Source organism: Bos taurus, chromosome 12 (assembly GCF_002263795.3).
Source record: "Bos taurus isolate L1 Dominette 01449 registration number 42190680 breed Hereford chromosome 12, ARS-UCD2.0, whole genome shotgun sequence".
Taxonomy (NCBI): Eukaryota; Metazoa; Chordata; class Mammalia; order Artiodactyla; family Bovidae; genus Bos; species Bos taurus.
The window spans coordinates 13,405,303-13,425,483 of NC_037339.1; the positions used below are offsets into that span (position 1 = coordinate 13,405,303).

Below are 20,181 nucleotides of genomic sequence, written 5' to 3' on the forward strand. Positions count from 1 at the left end.
TTAAAAGCCTAACACATTAGGCATGCAGTTCAATTAGTTCATGTCTCCATTCTACAGCCATTAAGAACCATGCTTTTGAGGAACATTTGTTGACATGAAAAATATTCATGGTATAATGAGAAATCAGAAAGGTATAAAACACAAGACACTATGAAATCATATTTATTTCTTATTCCTTTTTTTAATGGTTTTTCCCCTCTGATCATATACATGCATGTGATTGAGAAGAACTAAAATAAAATACTGATAGTGACTATTTCTGAGTAATGAGATCTTTTTCTCTAACCTCTGTGTGTTGTCTAGTCACTCTCTCGTGTCCAACTCTTTTTCGACTCCATGGACTGCAGTCCACCGGGCTCCTCTGTCCATGGGATTTCCCAGACAAGAATACAGAAGTGGGTTGCCATTTCCTTCTCCAGGGGATCTTCCCAACCCAGAGACTGAACCCGTTTCCTGCTTGGCAGGTGGATTCTTTACCACTGAGCCACCAGGGAAGCCTTACTACCTACCTTTGTATTCTTTTCTGTGATTTTCCAGTTTCATACAAAGCTCCTTTTCTAATAAAATATATTGTTTTAAGGAAGCAACTGTTAATCTCACAAGAATATCCAGCAAAGCCAGTGCCAGTCTACTATATATTATTAATAAATGATAAATGTACAAAGTTCTTGTCCTTGCATGTGAATAATGATGGTTGAAAAAAAAAATCTATATGCCTTAGTCAATAACCTCTGGGCCAGAAGCTTTAAACCTCATGATCCACATTAAAATTCAGCATGTCAAACACTGCCTACTGTATTAAATACTGCTGATACTGATGCATGAAACGGGAATTGATACCTGTTGAGAAGGTACGCTGGGCCGGGTGTTTATATATAGCGTTTTGCATAGGTCACTTCTAGACGAGGAAGGTGAAGTTCTAAGAGGTCAAATCACTGGTTCTGGTCACATGGCTAGTCAGTGATCAAAGTGGATGTAAACCTTCTCAGTCTGACCACAGGGTGAAAACTTCAGATGACACACAGATATTAAAAAAAAAAAAAACTTAAACTATTTTGCTAGTGCTCTGAATGTGTGGCCCAAATAACTACGTTTTGTTTCTCATCTTGCACCACAGCCTGGAAGAGGTGCTGGAGAAGCTGCCTAAAGGAGACAGCATGACGGAAAAGAGTAAGGCAAGGGAACAATCACCTACAGGGAGACACCTGAGTAAACAGGCAATTCTTAGGGCTGCAGAAACCAGCCTAGCCCTCTGCCCAGTGACAGAGAAGGCAAGCCATTGCTACCAGCTCCATCGGTCTGCGAATCTCTCCCCACTGTCTCCCCCCAGCAAGGTCCTGCTCCTCCCTCCTACTCGGCGTGCACGAATAACATCTCTCAATGGTGGTTTTTGGTGGTTGATTACAAAGCACGTGTCATGGATTCTAGAGAGGTTTAAAAAATTTTTTTTTCATAATTTTTTTTATTTTTTGGCCATGCCTCATGGCATGTGGGATCTTAATTCCCTGACCAGGGATCAAACATGCACTCCCTGTATTGGAAGCACAGAGTCTTAACGACTGGACTGCCAGGGAAGTACCTAGAGGTACTTTTAAACATTATAACTTTCCTTTAGAGAGGACATCAGACCTTAAAGATGATCTCTTTTCACTCTTTCCATTCAATAATAAACGTCTTTAGACATATCGTAAGAAAGAGCTTACAGACTAGACATTGTGTCAGGCCTGTCTTCCCATGCATCATCCTGTTTAATGCCATCAGCAGATGAGTTCAGAATCTTAACAACGTCCTAGTGTGAGGTTAGAACCTCACAGTCACTTAGTGATTCCGTATCAAGTATCGCATTTGCTTCCCACAGTAAACCTTAAGGAAGGAGAGGGAGGTGCTATCACCCCATTTTACAGATCAGGAGGGTGAGGCACACTGCCACTTTGCCTGGCTTATTGGATTAGACAGCAGCTTCCTCGAAAGGCACGGAGGGGCTGACTCTGGGGAGGCAGGGAGCGGTGCACGCAAAAATTCTGAAACATAGCAGCAATGTGTCCCTGGAAGACAGGATCCTGAAAAAGGGTTTTCAGGTAGGGATGGAGTAATCAGACACTGGAGGGTGAAGACAAACGCTGCTTAGGCCTCACTGTTGCCTGTGGAGAGCTCTGGGTGAACGGCTTCCTTCCCTAACTTTCCAGGAGGTCATGCTTGATTATCCATTATGGAGAAGCCATAACAACCACATCTTAAGGTTCCCATGTGCCTTAGCTTATTGTATCATTGTGAGTTTTTTGAGGTAGGCTTTGTAGATAATTTCGCAAATGAAGCTCAGAGGGGTTTAGGAACAGGTTAAGCTGACATAGCGAGTAAGCAGCAAAGTCAGGATTTCAAACCACATCACATCACGTCCACCTCACCTTCCTGCACACGTGTCTCATCTTGTGTGTTGCCTGCCCGCGTGTTCCTTAGCTCATCAGTCTTTTGTTGTAGGTTTTTGAGGGCAGACGGCAAGCCTTATATTTCTTTGTAACCACCCCTCCGGGACTGAGCAGAGCCCCACGCACACAGTAGGTTCTCAAAAAGCATCATATGTCAAATATCTGTTTGGGAGTAACAGAAGTCATCAAGAGGGACTCTTTGGTACTCTGAATGTCAGGCTCTCTGCTGTATATAATTAAAACAAGAGTGAACACGAGATGTGTAATTTCTCCCAGCTCCAGCTTAATCAGGCATTCATTACCATGTCTGACTCTGTGTTACGTGAACTGCTCAGTAAGCATGTTCTGTGATGAGGCCAGTCAGATACAGACAGACATCAAAGAGATTTCAGAAAAGGCACAAACAAAATCATCAAACATGTGGAGAGACAATGATCTCCATGGCGTACTGCTTCATCTGAGACTAAAGAACTTACAAGGTAAAGAGGGTATTTGACTACTAAGGAGAAAGAAGCTGGGTGCCAAGTGGGATCGGGTACCATTAGCCTCTCTCAAGAGGAAGGACGGCACCACGCTACTGATCTGGGTCAGAGACAGAGGGAGGTACACATTCAGGGGTTTTTCTGGGAGAAGGAGTTTGCTTTGAACCCTCTTCAGCACAGCAAGCATTTCACTGTGATGGCTATCACAATCATTTCACTACCATCTTCACAGCCAGGCAAACCTAACAAATACACATGCAATATACAACTTATTATCCTGCTAGGTCTCATTCCATTTGCCATCCCAACACCACATTAGTTTACAGCTTTCAAAACATAAAGGGCTCGAATGAATTCATTGAGATTGGAACTTTTATGACACAGATCAGCTCAAGTACTTCTACGCTGACATTTGGTAACCTAAGCTAATAGGACTTACCCTATTTTATTGCCAAACCACACATGGGTCATCTTCATAAGCTACTGAGAGGCAGGGTTTCTGACTTCCTTTGTGTTAAAAAGTGCCACCTTCTCATGAGCATTTAATCAACACCAAGCAAAAAAAGCAAACGTCAGATTCGGGGTACCTACATTTGTGTCCTCGTGGCTGTGGCCATTGGTCTCGACCAACTCCTTGGTACCCTTCAACTGCAGGTTTAAAGAGAAAACAAAAACAGAACAAAAACCCAAATGAATAAGCAAGCATATCTATTAAGTGCATAACATCCTGTTGACCCTGATTTATCTGAAGCTACACTTCAGAAAACTTCCAACAAGAAAAAAAACAGAAGGAGCACATAATTCTAACGAGTCTTACTGAAACCAGTTTGAGGCCAATATTTTATGAAACTTGATGGCTGGCAAAAAAATAAACGGGCCTTGGCCATTCTTTTTAAATAATAAGATTAGAAAGCAGTTTCATAGGCATAAAATGTATAAAATTGGTTCTTAAGAATAATAAATGATTTCATTTCCTCGTTGTATTGCTATTAATTTAAACCCTGCAGTGTTTGCAAGTTGCCGCCAGCTAAATGATGTTATACTAATGATTATTCGAGAGTGATGTATTTTCAGTCGCTTTAATGCGCTGCAGCGCTACTGTACTCGTCCTCCTAGAGAACCTATTCGAATGACTGACGTGATTTCTGGAGGCCTAGAGGAAGATGCTCTGCTGCTTTTTGGAAAGGAAGAAATGGGACCTCGGCTCCTTGGTCACCGAGGCATTAGAAGCAAAGCTGAGACTTTTAACAGTGCACATCTGAGAATGCCCTTCTCTCTGTTCTCTCTCAGAAGGCTTAGGAGTAATCAGTTACCGGGAGATTTCCCGGAAACCTTTAATTGGCGTTTTTATTCCAGCCTGACTTGAAGCAAACACGTGGAGACAAAGAACAAGGGCAGAGGTGAGCAGCCTTGCAGCTGTCTGCTGGCATTTCTTCCTGGCTTATTGCGCTTAGGAAGCAGCATCTTCAGCACTCTCTTTTTTAAATGCCTAAAATAAAGCACTCACGGTGCGATATAAATGCTTGAAGTTTGAAAGAAAATAAATGCACCACCGTGTGACTCAGATGTTGGTTCTTTTGGGTTCTATGTACATGTCAGAAGGAAAGCTTTTTTGGTTTTTGCAAGGCGATCTCAAACTCTCAGCAAGAAAGGCACCCGCTCTCCAAGCCAAGAGCAGGGCTCTGCCAAAGCCGTGGCGACATGAAGGGGCTGAGGACGGGGCAGCAGACTGCGGACCCGTGGAGCTGAAGAAGGCTCACTTCCACATCATCGCACTTGAGAAAGAGACATTCTGTCCAGGGGTCCTCAGGGTGGCACCACGGATGTTTCTGCACACAAGGACGAGGGAGCACGGGCAATGTGTGTCAAAAGTGAGAAGCCAAGTGTACCTCGGCAACAGGAAGCCCAGCTGGTCAGGGCACGAAGGGACTTCAAAACCCCTGCTTTCCGATCTGAGAGTTTTCTTTCCATGGGCGACCCTCACCATCTCCCTCACTGCTTCTCCCGCCTTGCAACTCACGCTTCCGGGAGTTAAGAGTGGGGCTGGCTCAGAAGAAGGTTTTGCTGTTTTTCAGTGGAAGGAATGGACTCTATTTAAAGCCCTGTCCCACCTTCACATGTTTCCCAGCACAAACATACCCATTGCTCTCCTTCTTCTGTTTAAATAAATTCCATTGTCCTGCTTTGTGTTACCCTCACTCTGCCGTGTGTGTGTGAGATCTCACTCCCCATTTGCCTGCTCTCTGCTGTGGGATCCACATGTGTCCTCCTTGCCTGGGGCGGTGGGCTGGCCTCTCCGTCCTCACCAGCCTACCCTCTGTCCCCTCTGGAGCTGCTGCTCCCCTCGAGATGGAGAGGTTGGCATCGTGTCCGAGGACACCTGGGCTTTAAGTACAGGGTGTCGAAAAGTGAGTGTTAGTTGCTCAATCGTGTCCAGCTCTTTGTGACCTCGTGGACTGTAGCCTTCCAGGCTCCGCTGTCCATGGAATTCTCCAGGCAAGAATACTGGAGTGGGTTGCCATGACCTTCTCCAGAGGATCTTTCCAACCCAGGGACTGAACCCGGGTCTCCTGCATCGCAGGCAGATTCTTTACCATCTGAGCCACCAGGGAAGCCCATGCAGAGGTAGGTGTGTTTCTAATCGTACGTGCGTGTGTGGGTGTGTGGTGGTGGCGATACGGAGTATGGCAGAAGGAATATGTCCACTGCCTGCTCTCGTCTCTAAGATGACAGATGGGGGCACCAGCTGAGGGGCTCTTGGGAAAACAGCAGCCGACGGGCCCTCTTAGACTTATGTATTCTCAGGGCCTTTGCTTGAAAAAGAGCCATCCCATTAGCACAGCAGATTTTAAAATGCTTCCTCTCCAGTCATACTTCCTAGGTCTTCAATGATTTCAGTTGTTCTGAATCTCTTTCATGTTACCCATTTATCTTTTTTTTTTAAGGAATGGAGAATGAAGTGTGATGCTTCACCACAGCTTCTGTGTGCTCACTGCTCTTTAAAAACACAAGTCATGACAAGGATATAGCAATGTGATCTGCAAAACTTAGCATCTATTTTTATGACTGGGGTTTGGACTTCACATCAACATAAAGGATTGGAGTCCTTTAGAGGAAGAGGAATTCACCCCCCCTCATCCCAGTAAATCAAAGAGACAGAGAGAGAAAACACAAAACAACAAAGCTCAGGGACGTGCATGTTTGATCAGGTGCAAATCTGGACCAAATGTGCTCCAATTTGTTGGAAGCTTTTTCATAATGCAAAGGAAGAAAGAACAGGACAGAAGAAACACTGCAGGTCTCTTAGACAGCAGGTCACTGTGAATTTAGTCATCAATATTTCCCAGTTCAATCTAACTTCTCCAAAATCATACACAGTCAGACTCAGTCTGTTATTGTCTTAATCATATAAAGATAATGATTAGTTTAAGAAAGGATTTTCCTCCCAAGCTAAAAAAGCTTATAAACTATCCAACACCTTCAAGGTTCTCTCACAATTCACTGATACTTGTAGAGGAAAGTGACTGAAAATGTATTTTCTTGGTTTCAAACCATTAAAAAATCATTTGTACAGTGACTGAGTCACAGTGGGCTAGGTCATACTTCCCCAACTTCATAGGTTTTTTTTTTTTAAATCACTTTTGAAGTGATTTATGTTGTACAAAGGACCTCCTCATATATCATGGTAAGTGAAAATTTTAAAGCAATCTAAATTTGACTACCCCCAAAGGGTTGGGGCTACTACATGTGATTTTTTTTCCCCTTCCATTTGCCATTCATTACTTCATGGGCAGCCTGTGAAGGCCAGAAATAGGAAAGTATTTCAGGAACTTGCCTGGCTTCTCCTGTGTAGATAACGGGGCTTAGATTTCACTCAGCTGCCAAGCAATCCATCTTACCCTGCTGTAAGACAATACTTTCAAATCCACTTATCAATGTCAGGCCACACTTTAGTATCAGAGAAAGCCAGGATGAAATGATCAGATTTACAAACTTCGGATAAAAGGTCTGTTGCTCACCCTGGCTAGATAAGTGTCCTGATGTACAGGGGAGAGTTTTGTGGGTTTTTTTTTTTTTTTTTTTAATGTTGCTATGAATCAGTCCTTTTTATTCAGATGTCTGCAGGAGGACCATGGGCTATGCTAAACTCATTTTCCTCACGATTAGACTTAAGATGAAACTAGCTGCTTGCTCTGAAATTTATCTGCATCTCCAATGTTTTAAAATTTAATCAAAATTCATTTGTCTTCTGGAAGAAAGTTTCACAGATCGCTGGAAGGCTTGGATGGCCTAAGAGGTACCAAAGTGAGAACAGAGATGCTGGAGATAAGATTAATAATCCCACGCAGCAAAGCTGGGAGGTTGGGATGGTCCAGGATAATCCTACTGCAGATTAACTTCATCCAATGTTTGCATATGCGTCAAACACGGGGAAGCGTGTGTCTGTGTTTGAACTGATTCGCAGGTCGGAGCTGTGGCTTTCACTTACTTGTTCCTGGAGAACTTTGAGTAATGCTTGTGTGTGTGACTGCTCTTCCTTTGCTTGCTCCAGTTCTGACTTTTTGTTGTTCAACTCCTCCTGGATGGTCAGCAATTGCTGTGAAATTAAAGGATGTTTACAATAAGATAGAAGGCCAACTGGAATATTTTAAGATAATCAGAACATCCATTCCAAAACACAAGAAAAAAATTTTGTACATGCCTTAAAGTGTAATCTGGACTTCAGTTGACTTTTTAAAATGCGCATTTCACTCCCTACATAGGGTAACGAGCATGCAGTTAATGCCACAGTCTCAGGCTGTTGGTGACACTGATGCACAATGCTTGTGTCAGTGTCTGTGAAGGCACCTTTGTTTGCCTTTGAACAGATGCACATTTATAAAAATAATGCATGTTAGGTAGGAAGTTAGGCATGAGCAACCAGGGGTGCCCTAGCAGGAAAGGATGAAAGCTGATCTCTAAACCCCATCCCAGAGGCAACCAGGAGAGCTCACAGACGTGCTACAAAATTACCACAGAGACTTTTCCACCTCCTGAACATGTGCCCTAGCACACAGGGGATACAAACTAACCACAGGGGCCTCCTCTAGTAACCTTAGGCAGCTAGGAGCCCATTAAAGGCTCATGAATATTCTACACATATATGCATCTGATTGTAACAGACTCAATTATGAGAAGGCATACACAACAGAACCTGCTGTTATATAACTTGAGAGTGTCCATCAGCCTTGAGCCTATGCCTATTTGCATTCCCTTTCATTGACTGGTGGTGCGTACAAGCCCTATTTTGCACACGGCACAAGCAAAGGAGGAGACAGGAAGTATAAAAAGGGGGAAGACAGGAGGTATTGTGAGAGGACTATGACTCCTGCCTGTGTCTTGGGGACTATCTGTCTAATAAAACTTCTGTTTCCTTGGGCTGTAACTTGTCTGTTGTTTTAAACCCTTTAGTAAATTGTTCCAAACGTTTGTTGCAACAAGAAGCGAGGAAACGAAATGCAGAATCATGGTAAGAGACAAAAATATTGATAGCTGAAGAGATTAAAAAAAAAACAACACTTAAAATAATTAGTCCATGTCCAAGGTTACATCAGTTTACACTGGACCCTACAGCTAGCTTTAGAGTAGCTCTGTAAAGCTGTTTCGCCAGGTGGCTGGGACCACAAACGAGACTTTTACTTTCTCTGTTATGACGGTGATGTTTTATTAGATCAGCAGGACTCAGGTCCAAACGGCAATCAATATATCAGCAGAGAAAACTGCTGATATAAGCTGTCAAAACACTCAGCTATGGCCTGCACTGCTATTTGGAAGCAAGGCACTGATGGTATTGCTGGAAACTTGAGCGGTCCTTGCCCCCATCAACTGTAACTCACGCAGAGGCTCACCTGGCCTGCCAGGAGGATGGGGCTACCCAGCGCTAATTCTCTGTAACGCGGTTCTCTGTTAATATAGACACAGGCTGGAGAACACATTCAAGAGCTTCCAAACAGGCCCTGGAAACAGTGTGTCTATTCAGAGCTTCTTGACAACAGAGGGCTAGTTTGCAAAGACAAATGTGTGTTTCTTCTGCTCCGGCACAAAACAAGTGGTGCCCTAATGACATGGAAATGTCAGTGCGTAGCCATCTCCATGCCAAGGCTGCTGCTTCTGGGGCTTGACAAGCTGGCTGCAGAGCTGCCTGGCCGGTTCTGAACTACCAAGGTTGGAATAAACAATGGCACTGGATTCCCGGTGCTTAAACCTACCAACTGGAAGGATTAAATCAAATCTTCAAATCCGCTAGTTTAGGGGGTATGTTGAAGACAGGAAGTGCTCAGAAAAACACACTGTGTCTTAACCCCCGGGCTTGCTTGTCCTGGCCCCTCACCTGGTGTGGGGTATAGATTTAAACATAAACAGTGATTTCCCTGCAGTTTTGAAAACACTCAGTGCCTCTTATTTCACCACCTGCCCCTATCATACACTGCCCATATGAGGCAATACACACAGCCCACGTGGGCTCCCTTTAGACATGATGTGGTTTAACTGGGTACCAATTGATTACAGAGCAGAAACCAGGGGGCCGTGTTGTACTTTGGCACCATGACAGGTAACGAAAATGGCCCTTTCCAAACGGTGGGGAATGATCCTGTTTCCTTATTCTCATTCACGACCAGCCCCAGAATGGTTCTGAAGGGATCTAGTGCTCTGACTTCCATGATGCTGAGTGGATTTTTTGTGTCATTAGACAATTTCGAATCCAATCCTGAAACCTCCTTTCAAAATGAGCCGAATAGAGGACAGGGAATTATCTTCAACAGCTCCTGTTCACTCACTGCTGTAAGCGAAGTAGCAAAACTTAGAGAAACAACTGATGTCTGGCTGAAGGGGGCTGGCCACGCTAAGGATGGCGCCCCTGGACAATGGAAAACCAGGCAGCCATTAAAAATGAAGTTACACAAGTGTCTCTGGACACAGGAGAAACTCAACATACTGTTCCCTGCATGAGGGGTTCACTGAATTTTGCAAAACAGAAAAGGATCTGGATAGAGTCTGCGGGTGAGTAGGTTCGTGGATCCTTCTGTTAGTCTGGCTTATAATTTTCTGGGAAGTCTGTAAGGAGCAGACACTGCTGTAGTAATAATAAGAAAAAAAAAAGCAAATGAACTTAAATAAGGTTGAGGAAACAACAAAGAGGAAAACTACCCAGACACAACTCTCAGTTATCATTACCAACACTGTGAATAAATCAGAGGGCAAGCGAGAACCCTACTGGAGTCTGCCATTTCAGCCACGTTACAACACTGCTTCATTCAAAACATGACTGTGTGTGTGCGCGCGTGCACGCATGCACACACACACACGCACACACACACACTCCCTTCCCTGGACCTCACTTCCCAGGTTAGCATCTATCTTATCTCACTCTTACGTGGAATCACGCTTTTTAATTTAAATTGTAATTCCAATTTAATTTTTTAAATCAAAAAGTGTGATTCCAAGGAATCATCTGCATTTCCTTCTCTTCTCACATGCAGGCAACCGTTTTCAATGGTTTCTCTTTTATTTGAATGTGTTTTTCCAAAATATATACTGTTGTCGTGTGAGTATGCAATTGCATGTAAGTGGCTGTGCCGTATTTCTTGTTTATTATGTTTTTTACGAAGCGCTATTCTTTTAAGATAACCATGTTGATATGCATATATCTCTAACTACTGCCTCTGGTGGCTGCGTAATAGTCTATGGGGCATGTCCACCCAGTTATACCTATTTCGCTCTCCCAGTGAAGCCCACTCAGATTACCCCATTTCTTGTCCCCTGTCAGGGCTACAGTGGGAGATTCTGGTGCTTGTCCCTCTGGACCTGTGGGATACTTTCCCTGGTGTGTATCCAGCAGTGGATCTGCTGGTTCACAGGACACGCTTGAGGATTTCACTGCCAAAGCGGCTTTACAGAATGGCTATACAGTCTGCCCACTCACCAGTGCTGGATGAGTTACTGTGTCCACACTTCACATTACCTAGCTTTCTAACATCTGTCAGTCTAATAATATCAAGATTCTTCATCTTTTAAAATCATCTCATACTTTCTCTGATCCCCTGTGATTTTAGGCTTTACTTCCACATGTATAACCTGGGTTTAGAAAAGGCAGAAAAACCAGAGATCAAATTGCCAACATCTGTTGGATCATAGAAAAAGCCAGAGAATTCCAGAAAAACATCTACTTTTGCTTCATTGACTATGCAAAAGTCTTTGCATGGATCACAACTGTGGAAAATTTTTAAATAGATGGAAGTATCAGACCACCTTACCTGTCTCCTCAGAAACCTGTGTGAGGGTCAAGAAGCAAGAGTTAGAACCAGACATGGAACAATGGACTGCTTCAAAACTGGGAAAGGAGTATGACAAGGCTGTATATTGTCACCCTGTTTATTTAACTTACATGCAGAGGACATGATGCAAAATGCTGCACTGGATGAATCTCAAGCTGGAATCAGGACTGCTGGGAGAAATATCAACAACCTCAGATATGCAGATGATACTATTCTAATGGCAGAAAGTGAATACAAACTAAAGAGCCTCTTGATGAAGGTGAAAGAGGAGAGTGAAAAAGCTGGCTTAAAACTCAACGTTCAAAAAACTAAGATCATGACATCTGGTCCCATCAGTACATGGCAAACAGAAGGGGAAAAAGTAGAAACAGTGACAGATTTTATTTTCTTGGGCTCCAAAATCACTGCAGATGGTGACTGCAGCCATGAAATTAAAAAATGCTTGCTCCTTGGAAGGAAAGCTATAGCAAACCTAGACAGCATATTAAAAAGCAGAGACATCGCTTTGTTGACAAAGATCCATATAGCCAAAGCTATGGTTTTTCCAGTGGTCATGTATGGATGCGACAGTTGGACCATAAAGAAGGCTGAAGAATTGATGGGCCATAAAGATGGATATGACAAGTTGACAGATATAAAGCTCTGAAGAACTGATGCTTTTGGTGCTGGAGCAGACTCTTGAAGGTCCCTTGGACTGCAAGGAGATCTAACCAGTCAATTCCAAAGGAAATCAACCCTAAGTATTCACTGGAAGAACTGATCCTGAAGTTCTAATACTTTGGCCACCTGATCCGAAGAGCCAACTCACTGGAAAAGACCCTGATGCTGGGGAAGATTGAAGGCAAAAGGAGAAGAGGGCAGCAGAGGATGTGATGGTTAGATAGCATCACTGATTCAATGGACATAAATTTAAGCAAACTCCAGGAGATGGTGAAGGGCAGGGAAGCCTGGTATGCTGCAGCCCATGAGGTCTCAAAGAGTTGGACACGACTTACTGATTGAACACACACACACACACACAGTGTGCATACGTCAATGCTAGTCTCTAAGTTTGCCCCAGCCTCCCCTCCCCCGCCTGGGACCACATGTCTGTTCTCTATGGCTGCGTCTCTATTCCTGCCACACAAAAAGGCTCATCTGTGCCATTCTTCATAAAAATCAGAGACATTACTTTGCCGACAAAGGTCCATCTAGTCAAAGCTATGGTTTTTCCAGTAGTCATGTATGGATGTGAGAGTTGGACCATAAAGAAAGCTGAGCGCCAAAGAATTGATGCTTTTGAACTGTGGTGTTGGAGAAGACTCTTGAGAGTCCCTTGGACTGCAAGGAGATCCAACCGGTCCATCCTAAAGGAAATCAGTCATGAATATTCATTGGAAGGACTGATGCTGAAGCTGAAACTCCAATACTTTGGCTACCTGATGGGAAGAACTGACTCATTGGAAAAGACCCTGAAGCTGGGAAAGTTTGAAGGTGGGAGGAGAAGGGGACGACAGAGGATGAGATGGTTGGATGGCATCACTGATTCGATGGACATGAGTTCGTGTAGGCTCTGGGAGTTGGTGATGGACTGGAAACCTGGAGTGCTGCAGGCAATGGGGTAGCATAGAGTCAGACACATTGGACTGGACTGAACTGACCCGTTTTTGTGGATTCCATATATGTGCAGTAATATATGATATTTTCTTTCTTCTGACTTACTTCACTCTGAATTACAGACTCTAGGTTCATCCACATCACTACAAACGACCCAATTTTTTCCTTTTCATGACTGAGTAGTATTCCATTGTGTATATGTACCACAACTTCTTGATCCATTCATCTGTTGATGAACATTAAGGTTGCTTCCATGTCCTGCCTATTGTAAACAGTGTTGCAATGAACACTTAAGTCAACTTAAAGCATGCTTTCAGGCTAAAATCAAATCATTTGATGACTTATAATGTAGAAAAGAGCTGCATCCTCTAGCCAGACAGGGCCCCTCACTAAGGCACAGGGTTGGGCAGTGGAGCAGGGCCTTATTCTCATCCCCATTCACCCATCTGGCCTGCTGTCCTGCTCGGGGCAAAGCTTGCACAACTATTTGCAGCAGTTTTAGGTTCCTCCTCAATAAAGACCCCCTCCATTCATCCGAGCAAAGCTAGTTTTCTTTCATCTTCCCAAAGCACTTTTATATGACTTATTACAGTTCATAGGAATCTCCCCAGCTAGACTACATCCACCAAGGGTAGAAGCCATAACTGGGTTACCTCTAACATACAGTAGGTGCTGAATGAACGAATGAGTAAAGAGGTAAATGAATATTTGCTCTGGTTCCCCCAATTCTATGAGATTAAGCCATAATCTAGCAAAAAAACAAAACAAAGGAAAAAACCACACACACACACACACACCCCCCAAACTAAAACAAGCTCAGTAACAAAAACTACTTGATCTATCACTGGGTAACTTATTGTTCCAGACATATGGATATATGAAAGCTTCAGAGGGAAACAGCAGTTCCACGAAAGGCATTCTGATTCATTACTCTGGAAGTAATAGATGCTGTCCTGAAGCTATAGGGGAATATTTCTTCAAAGTCTAAGTGAAGCCCAATCAGTGAATTTATAATTATGTAATTTCTTCCCCATGTCCCACCGGAAAGCAAACAAATAAACCAAAACCGCCACTAGGAAAAACAAAATCAACACACCCCTAGAGTACTGTCTGCATTTTTTCAAACCGTTTCTTTTGTTTACCAAACATCAACTCATGAACCTAATATTTATGTATTCAAAACAGTGGTAATTCAGAACTGCTATTCCATATTTGACTAGATGCCCTATAAAAACAATGAGATAGCCTGCAACTAGATAATTTAAGTCACGCTTTCTGGGTCTTTTTTCTCTTCAAATTTATGAAACTGTATAATGTTCTTTCCGGTTTGAATTTTTAAGTACCAAAGTGCCTCAATTACAGAAGTTCACAGGTAGCAAGAACTTAATCAGAAGAGCCTTTCGGTTGGACTGGCTGACTGCAGCATAATTTTAATTTAACAGTGGAGAGTGTGGCATTAAACAGATGCACTATTACATCTTTTGGTGGTTACAACTGACTCTGTTCCAATTAGACAATTATCCATATGCCAATCAAGTGCAAACACTCGGGCGGACAATAACAGGTAAATAAATGCAGTACCTGACACATCTTGATGTTTCCAGGCCACTGATTTAATAGGATCATTTGTAATGCTCTTTGGGGATGTAGACTTCGGTGTGTAATGGGTCTTTCTCTCTGACAAATTCAAAGTGCATTACAAATGTTATTTGGAGCCCCAGAATAAGTGAGGTCATATTTCCATTTTTATAGATGGGCGAATCATGGGCGCCCAAAGGTTAAGTCATGGACCTGAAGCCATGGCGTCTCGCAAAGACCTACCGCTTGCCCAACTCAATTTCCCTGCTTCAAACTGCACTTTCTACCCTGGCAACCACATCAAACCCTTAATATGAGAGGGAAATGAGGACATGCGAGGTTTAAAACCCTCCTAGCAAGGACTTCCCGGAGAAGGCAATGGCACCCCACTCCAGTGTTCTTGCCTGGAGAATCCCAGGGACGGGGGAGCCTGGTGGGCTTCCATCTATGGGGTCGCATAGAGTTGGACACGACTGAAGCGACTTAGCAGCAGCAGCAGCAAGGCCTTCCACCTAGGCTTTCACCATTTTCCACTTACGAGTGAGGCCGTTTTTGTACCTCGTGGGACATGCTTTTCATGCACCCTTTGTGAGCAGTATGGTAAATTTCACTTTCCTTTAAAAACTGTAACTCTCTCCTTGTCTTTCTTGCTTACGTTTTATACTTTTGTCACTAAAGTGAAGTCTATATAACTAAAAGATAGTATAAAGTTAGATCCCATGAAAATCATGGACTATGGTGCAAATTCACGGTAGGAAGTACACCAGCAATGTCTGATGATGAGCTGTTGTTTGTTGACTCACTCAGTCGTGTCTGACACTTTGCGACCCCATGGTCTGCAGCACACCAGGCTCCCCTGTCTTCTATGTCCTGGAGTTTGCTCAAACTCATGTCCATTGGGTCGATGATGCCATCCAACTATCTCATCCTCTGTCGCCCCCTTCTCCTCCCGCCCTCAATATTTCCCAGCATCGGGGTCTTTTCCAATGAGTCGAATGATAAGGTGACGCTCACAGAACTGTGATACCTCAGGAATCTTTGGCAGGACTGGTGAGCTGCTGGGGCATGGAGGTGGTGGTTGGCATGAAAACGAGAGGATCCCTAAATGGAATACTGATTTTGTGTCTTTCATGGTGGTGGTGGGGCACTTTCTAAATTTACAGTGGTGGCAATGTCACATGAACTTATGCCACGAGGTAGATACACACTGACAGTGACCGCCAATCACACACAAGGCTCTGCCTGAAGGTAGACACAGCTAACAGTATTCCTGACAAAAGAGAGAAACCCCGCTCAGGGGAAGGACAGTCATTTACCACCTGGCACCTATAACGTTCACTTTTCTCCTTGGGAGAAGAAAAAAAAAGGATGGAATTGAACTAGCTTGAATTTTTGGGGTCACATGAGATGCTGCTGCTAAGGCACTTCAGTCGTGTTTGACTCTGTGAAACCCCATAGACGGCAGCCCACCAGGCTCCCCCGTCCCTGCCTGGGATTCTCCAGGCAAGAACACTGAAGTGGGTTGCCATTTCCTTCTCCAACGCATGAAAGTGAAAAGTGAAAGTGAAGTTGCTCAGTCGTGTCCGACTCTTAGCGACCCCATGGACTGCAGCCCACCAGGCTCCTCCATCCATGGGATTTTCCAGGCAAAAGTACTGGAGTGGGGTGCCATTGCCTTCTCCGACATAAGACTACTCAAAATTTATTCTAGTTTAAAATGTCACTGGCTTTGGACTTCCCTGGTGGTACAGTGGGTGAGAATCCGCCTGCCAAGGCGGGGGACATGGGTTCAGTCCCTGGTCTGGGAAGATCACACTTGCCATGGAGCAGCAAAGCCCGGGCGCCACATCTAGTGACCCGCGCACCCGAGAGCCTGGGCTCCACAAGAGAAGCCTCTGCAATGAGAAGCCTGCACACCACAAAAAAGAGCAGTCCCTGCTAGCCGCAGCTAGAGAAAGCCTGGGCAGCCTCAGAGACCCAGAACAGTCAAAAATAAAAAATAAATAAATTTAAAAAATGTCATCTGCTTCTCCCTGCGGATGAAAGTGCACTTCAATTTACCTTAAGACCTGAGGGTGATGAAGACTATGGCTGGGTATACCCACCCAGGCACCTCTCTCTCCACCTCTGGCTCGGTGACCCCTAGGGGAGAAACATCTCTCGGAGAGAGCCCCACCATTCAGATGACTGATAACAGGACTACTGGATCACAGAAATGAAATTGTGCTCCGAGCCTAATATCCTATTACACCAGGCTATACATATTTAATTCCTTGGGTCTTTCCTCATAAATCAATTCCTTCAGGCCCTTAATCTCGTCAATATCTTTTCTGATATTGAATTTTAAATGCCAATCTCATTGCTAGGCAGAAAGGCAATCTCTTGCTCATGATGGGATCAGGTTTCATTTACAACTGAGAGATGCTTGGAGTCTGGTGCTGTTCCCTGACCCCGCTGTCACAAATTCTGATGTCGGCCGGAACCAAACAGCTGAAGGGCGGGTCTGACCAGGCTGGTCCTTTGAGAGGTCGAGACCAGGAACCCTGGGGTCATGTCTGTGGGTGCTCTGGGACAGCTCTGGGAGACTGGGGAGAAGGCAGAAAGTGTTTTCAGGGGTGTGGATCCTTGGGGGGGGGTCCTGTGAAACATGGGCACCCTGCCACCCATCCAGGGCAGTGTGCTGATGGGGGTCCGCTTCTCTGAATGTATGTGTCTGACCCAAGATACACACAGCATGCATACATCAGAGTAAGATCTCAGGAAGTGGGTGAAGGGAAGGAGAAGCTTGTGGATTCTTTGGAGGGGAAGCGTGCAATCCAGAGGGCAAGGGTTTGGAGCAGGAATGTTTCCAGGTTCCCCGGGGCTGGTCCCTAACACTGGGATCTCCCTGGTTGCAAGGAAAGGGAAAAAAAATCCACGAATTCTGTGAGCTGTGCAGAATTTCCAGAGGGGAGCAGGAACGATGAATGTTAAGACTTCAAGAGTGTGGGAAACACAGGGAACTACTGAGATGAGGATTTGGGGGCCTAAATATGCAGTAGTAGGGTTCCCACAGTGGGGCTCTAGGCGCTGTCGGACTCAGTACAGGAAATAAGCAAGTGCAACTGCACAGAACTAAACAAAAATTAAATTATCCAAAGGTCCATCTATTGACTATCAGTGCACCAGCAATTCGAACAAAATCGGACAAAACACTCCATCCTGATAAAAATCCTTTATTGACCTAAAACCTAAACAGTTGCTGCCTTTACTGTTAAGATTCAACATATATGTAAGCTTCAAATGAGTACTGTTCCATCTCTTACCCTCTAATAAACATACTTTATGTAGAAACTAATTTGGAAAATGTTGGTGTCACAGTCTGCTCCCCGCCAACCCTCCCCCACCCCCACAGACTCACACAGGACTCAGCTAAGCCCAGTTTTGGGGCTTAAAAGCACTTGAGCTCATCTAAATCCCATGGACGGAGGAGCCTGGTGGGCTGCAGGCAATGGGGTCACGAAGAGTCGGACACAACTGAGCAACTTCACTTTCACTTTTCACTTTCATGCATTGGAGAAGGAAATGGCAACCCACTCCAGTGTTCTTGCCTGGAGAATCCCAGGGATGGCGGAGCCTGGTGGGCTGCTGTCTATGGGGTCGCACAGAGTCGGACACGACTGAAGTGACTTAGCAGCAGCAGCAGAGCTCATCTAAGACACACTGTCCCCAACCCCTGCAGCACTACACAAATTCCTAGATTTCTACAGCAGATTCAAAATAAACAATGAGAATACAGTTGTTGCCAAGACTAAGAACTAGAACTGAGTTACTCTACTTCATCTCACAAGACCCCTTAAAGAAATTTTATGTCAAAAATTGGAAACAGTGAAATGTGGTGAGCACTACGAACCATTTCTTGTTGAGTGCAGAATTGATTTCTTATGTGAAATATTTTTACTGAATTTTCATATTTTACAAGCCGAAATAAATTCTTTCAAAATTGTTAAATGTTTGCCTTAAAACTAAAGGACAAATCAAGAAAACGTTACGTCAGTGACACTAACAGCAGTTGTCTAAACTGTACCCTTTGCATTTGGTTTTGTTAAGATTCACAGGCAGGAGGAGAAGTGGGTGACAGAGGATGAGATGGTTGGATGGCATCATTGACTTGATGGATATGAGTTTGAGTGAACTCTGGGATATACTGAAGCATAGGGAAGCCTGGTTTGCTACAGTCCACGAGTCTACAGCAAAGAGTCATGACTGGGCAACTGAACAACAACAAACATTCAAAGATCCACATATTTACTGGCCATTTACGTACTGTAATATATTCAGTTCAGTTTAGTTCAGTCGATCAGTTGTGTCCGACTTTTTGCGACCCCATGAATCGCAGCGTGCCAGGCCTCCCAGTCCATCATCAACTCCTGGAGTTCACCCAGACTCACGTCCATCGAGTCAGTGATGCCATCCAGCCATCTCATCCTCTGTCGTCCCCTTCTCCTCCTGCCCCCAATCCCTCCCAGCATCAGAGTCTTTTGCAATGAGTCAACTCTTCGCATGAGGTGGCCAAAGTACTGGGGTTTCAGCTTTAGCATCATTCCTTGCAAAGAAATCCCAGGGCTGATCTCCTTGAGAATGGACTGGTTGGATCTCTTTGCAGTCCAAGGGACTCTCAAGAGTCCTCTCCAACACCACAGTTCAAAAGCATCAATTCTTTGGTGCTCAGTTTTCTTTATAGAGACATACTGTAATATATTAACTATAATCAAAATATCAAAGTTCAAACTGCTAAGTGAGCTAAAAAAAAGATTTAATAGATGTGATTTTTCTCCCTTTTCATTTTACTATTTTATTAAAATTTTGTAGGCATCATATATGTGAAATTCAATATCAGAAAAATTTGACTGTATTTCTTTCTTGGCCATTATTATTACTTGTTTCATTTCATGATTATTACTGAAAATAAGCTGATTATTACTGAAAATAAGCCTGTCACATAGAGGAGGAGGATGTTTAAAATCAGATCCTCCCTGAGTGTCAAGTTACACCAGGCACACTGCTGGCAGGCAGCCCACTGTCTGGGCAGGAGAGGAGATCATGACCTTGGGGTGGAGGACTGTGTCATCAGACAGAGTTTTAGAGACCATTTCCGCTACTTGGATATCCTCTTGGGAGGGCCTTGTGTGAAAGACAAGATACTTTCTGGCATTTGTACAATCCAGTAGTTACTTACCATGATACATGATACCCCGATCAGGCAACATTATGAAAAGAAGTCCAGCCAAGGTTTGGCGAAAAGGCCAAAAAAAAAAAAAAAAGAGGCCCCAGATCATCATTCCAAGGTTAATATGGTCAGCTCTGAGGCTGACGTGCTGTGTGGCCTTGAGCAAGCCACGTTACTGCTCTGGTCTCCTCTCTCCCTCGCAACTGTCTCATGAGGAATGATGTATCATGTGCAAAGCAACACATCAATTAATGTCCTGCTTACCGGACTCATGAAGATAACAAAAAGGGTTTGGAAGACTCTAAAATCTGCTTTCTCTTCTTCAGATGATTTTTCAATAGTGTAATTTGCAGGGTCGTTTTAACCTCCTGTCTTCCACTTTCCTCACATGTTACACAAAGATGACAGTACTTACGAGAGGGATATTATGAGACTAAAGAATATCCATTAAGTACAGAAGGCTCCTTGAATGGCAAAGGGTACCAAGTTAAATGAAAGCGCTGTCACAATCCTCTCTGCAAAAATGGAGAGACTAAGGTCAAGTGACTTTTAACTTCCACGAGTGGGCACTCTTG

General features: G+C 44.0%; 1 protein-coding gene across 15 annotated transcripts in view; it reads right to left on the reverse strand.

The window, feature by feature from the left end:
* Positions 1 to 20,181, reverse strand: part of ENOX1 (ecto-NOX disulfide-thiol exchanger 1) — a 680,015-nt gene that overhangs the window by 66,315 nt on the left and 593,519 nt on the right. For all 15 annotated transcript variants that reach the window (XM_059892207.1, XM_059892198.1, XM_059892204.1 and 12 more), the window contains 2 exons: positions 7,398 to 7,505; positions 3,500 to 3,556 (listed from right to left, as the gene is read on the reverse strand). In XM_059892207.1, coding sequence (XP_059748190.1) covers positions 3,500 to 3,556; positions 7,398 to 7,505 — 165 coding nt within the window. The remainder of the gene's footprint in view (positions 1 to 3,499; positions 3,557 to 7,397; positions 7,506 to 20,181) is intronic.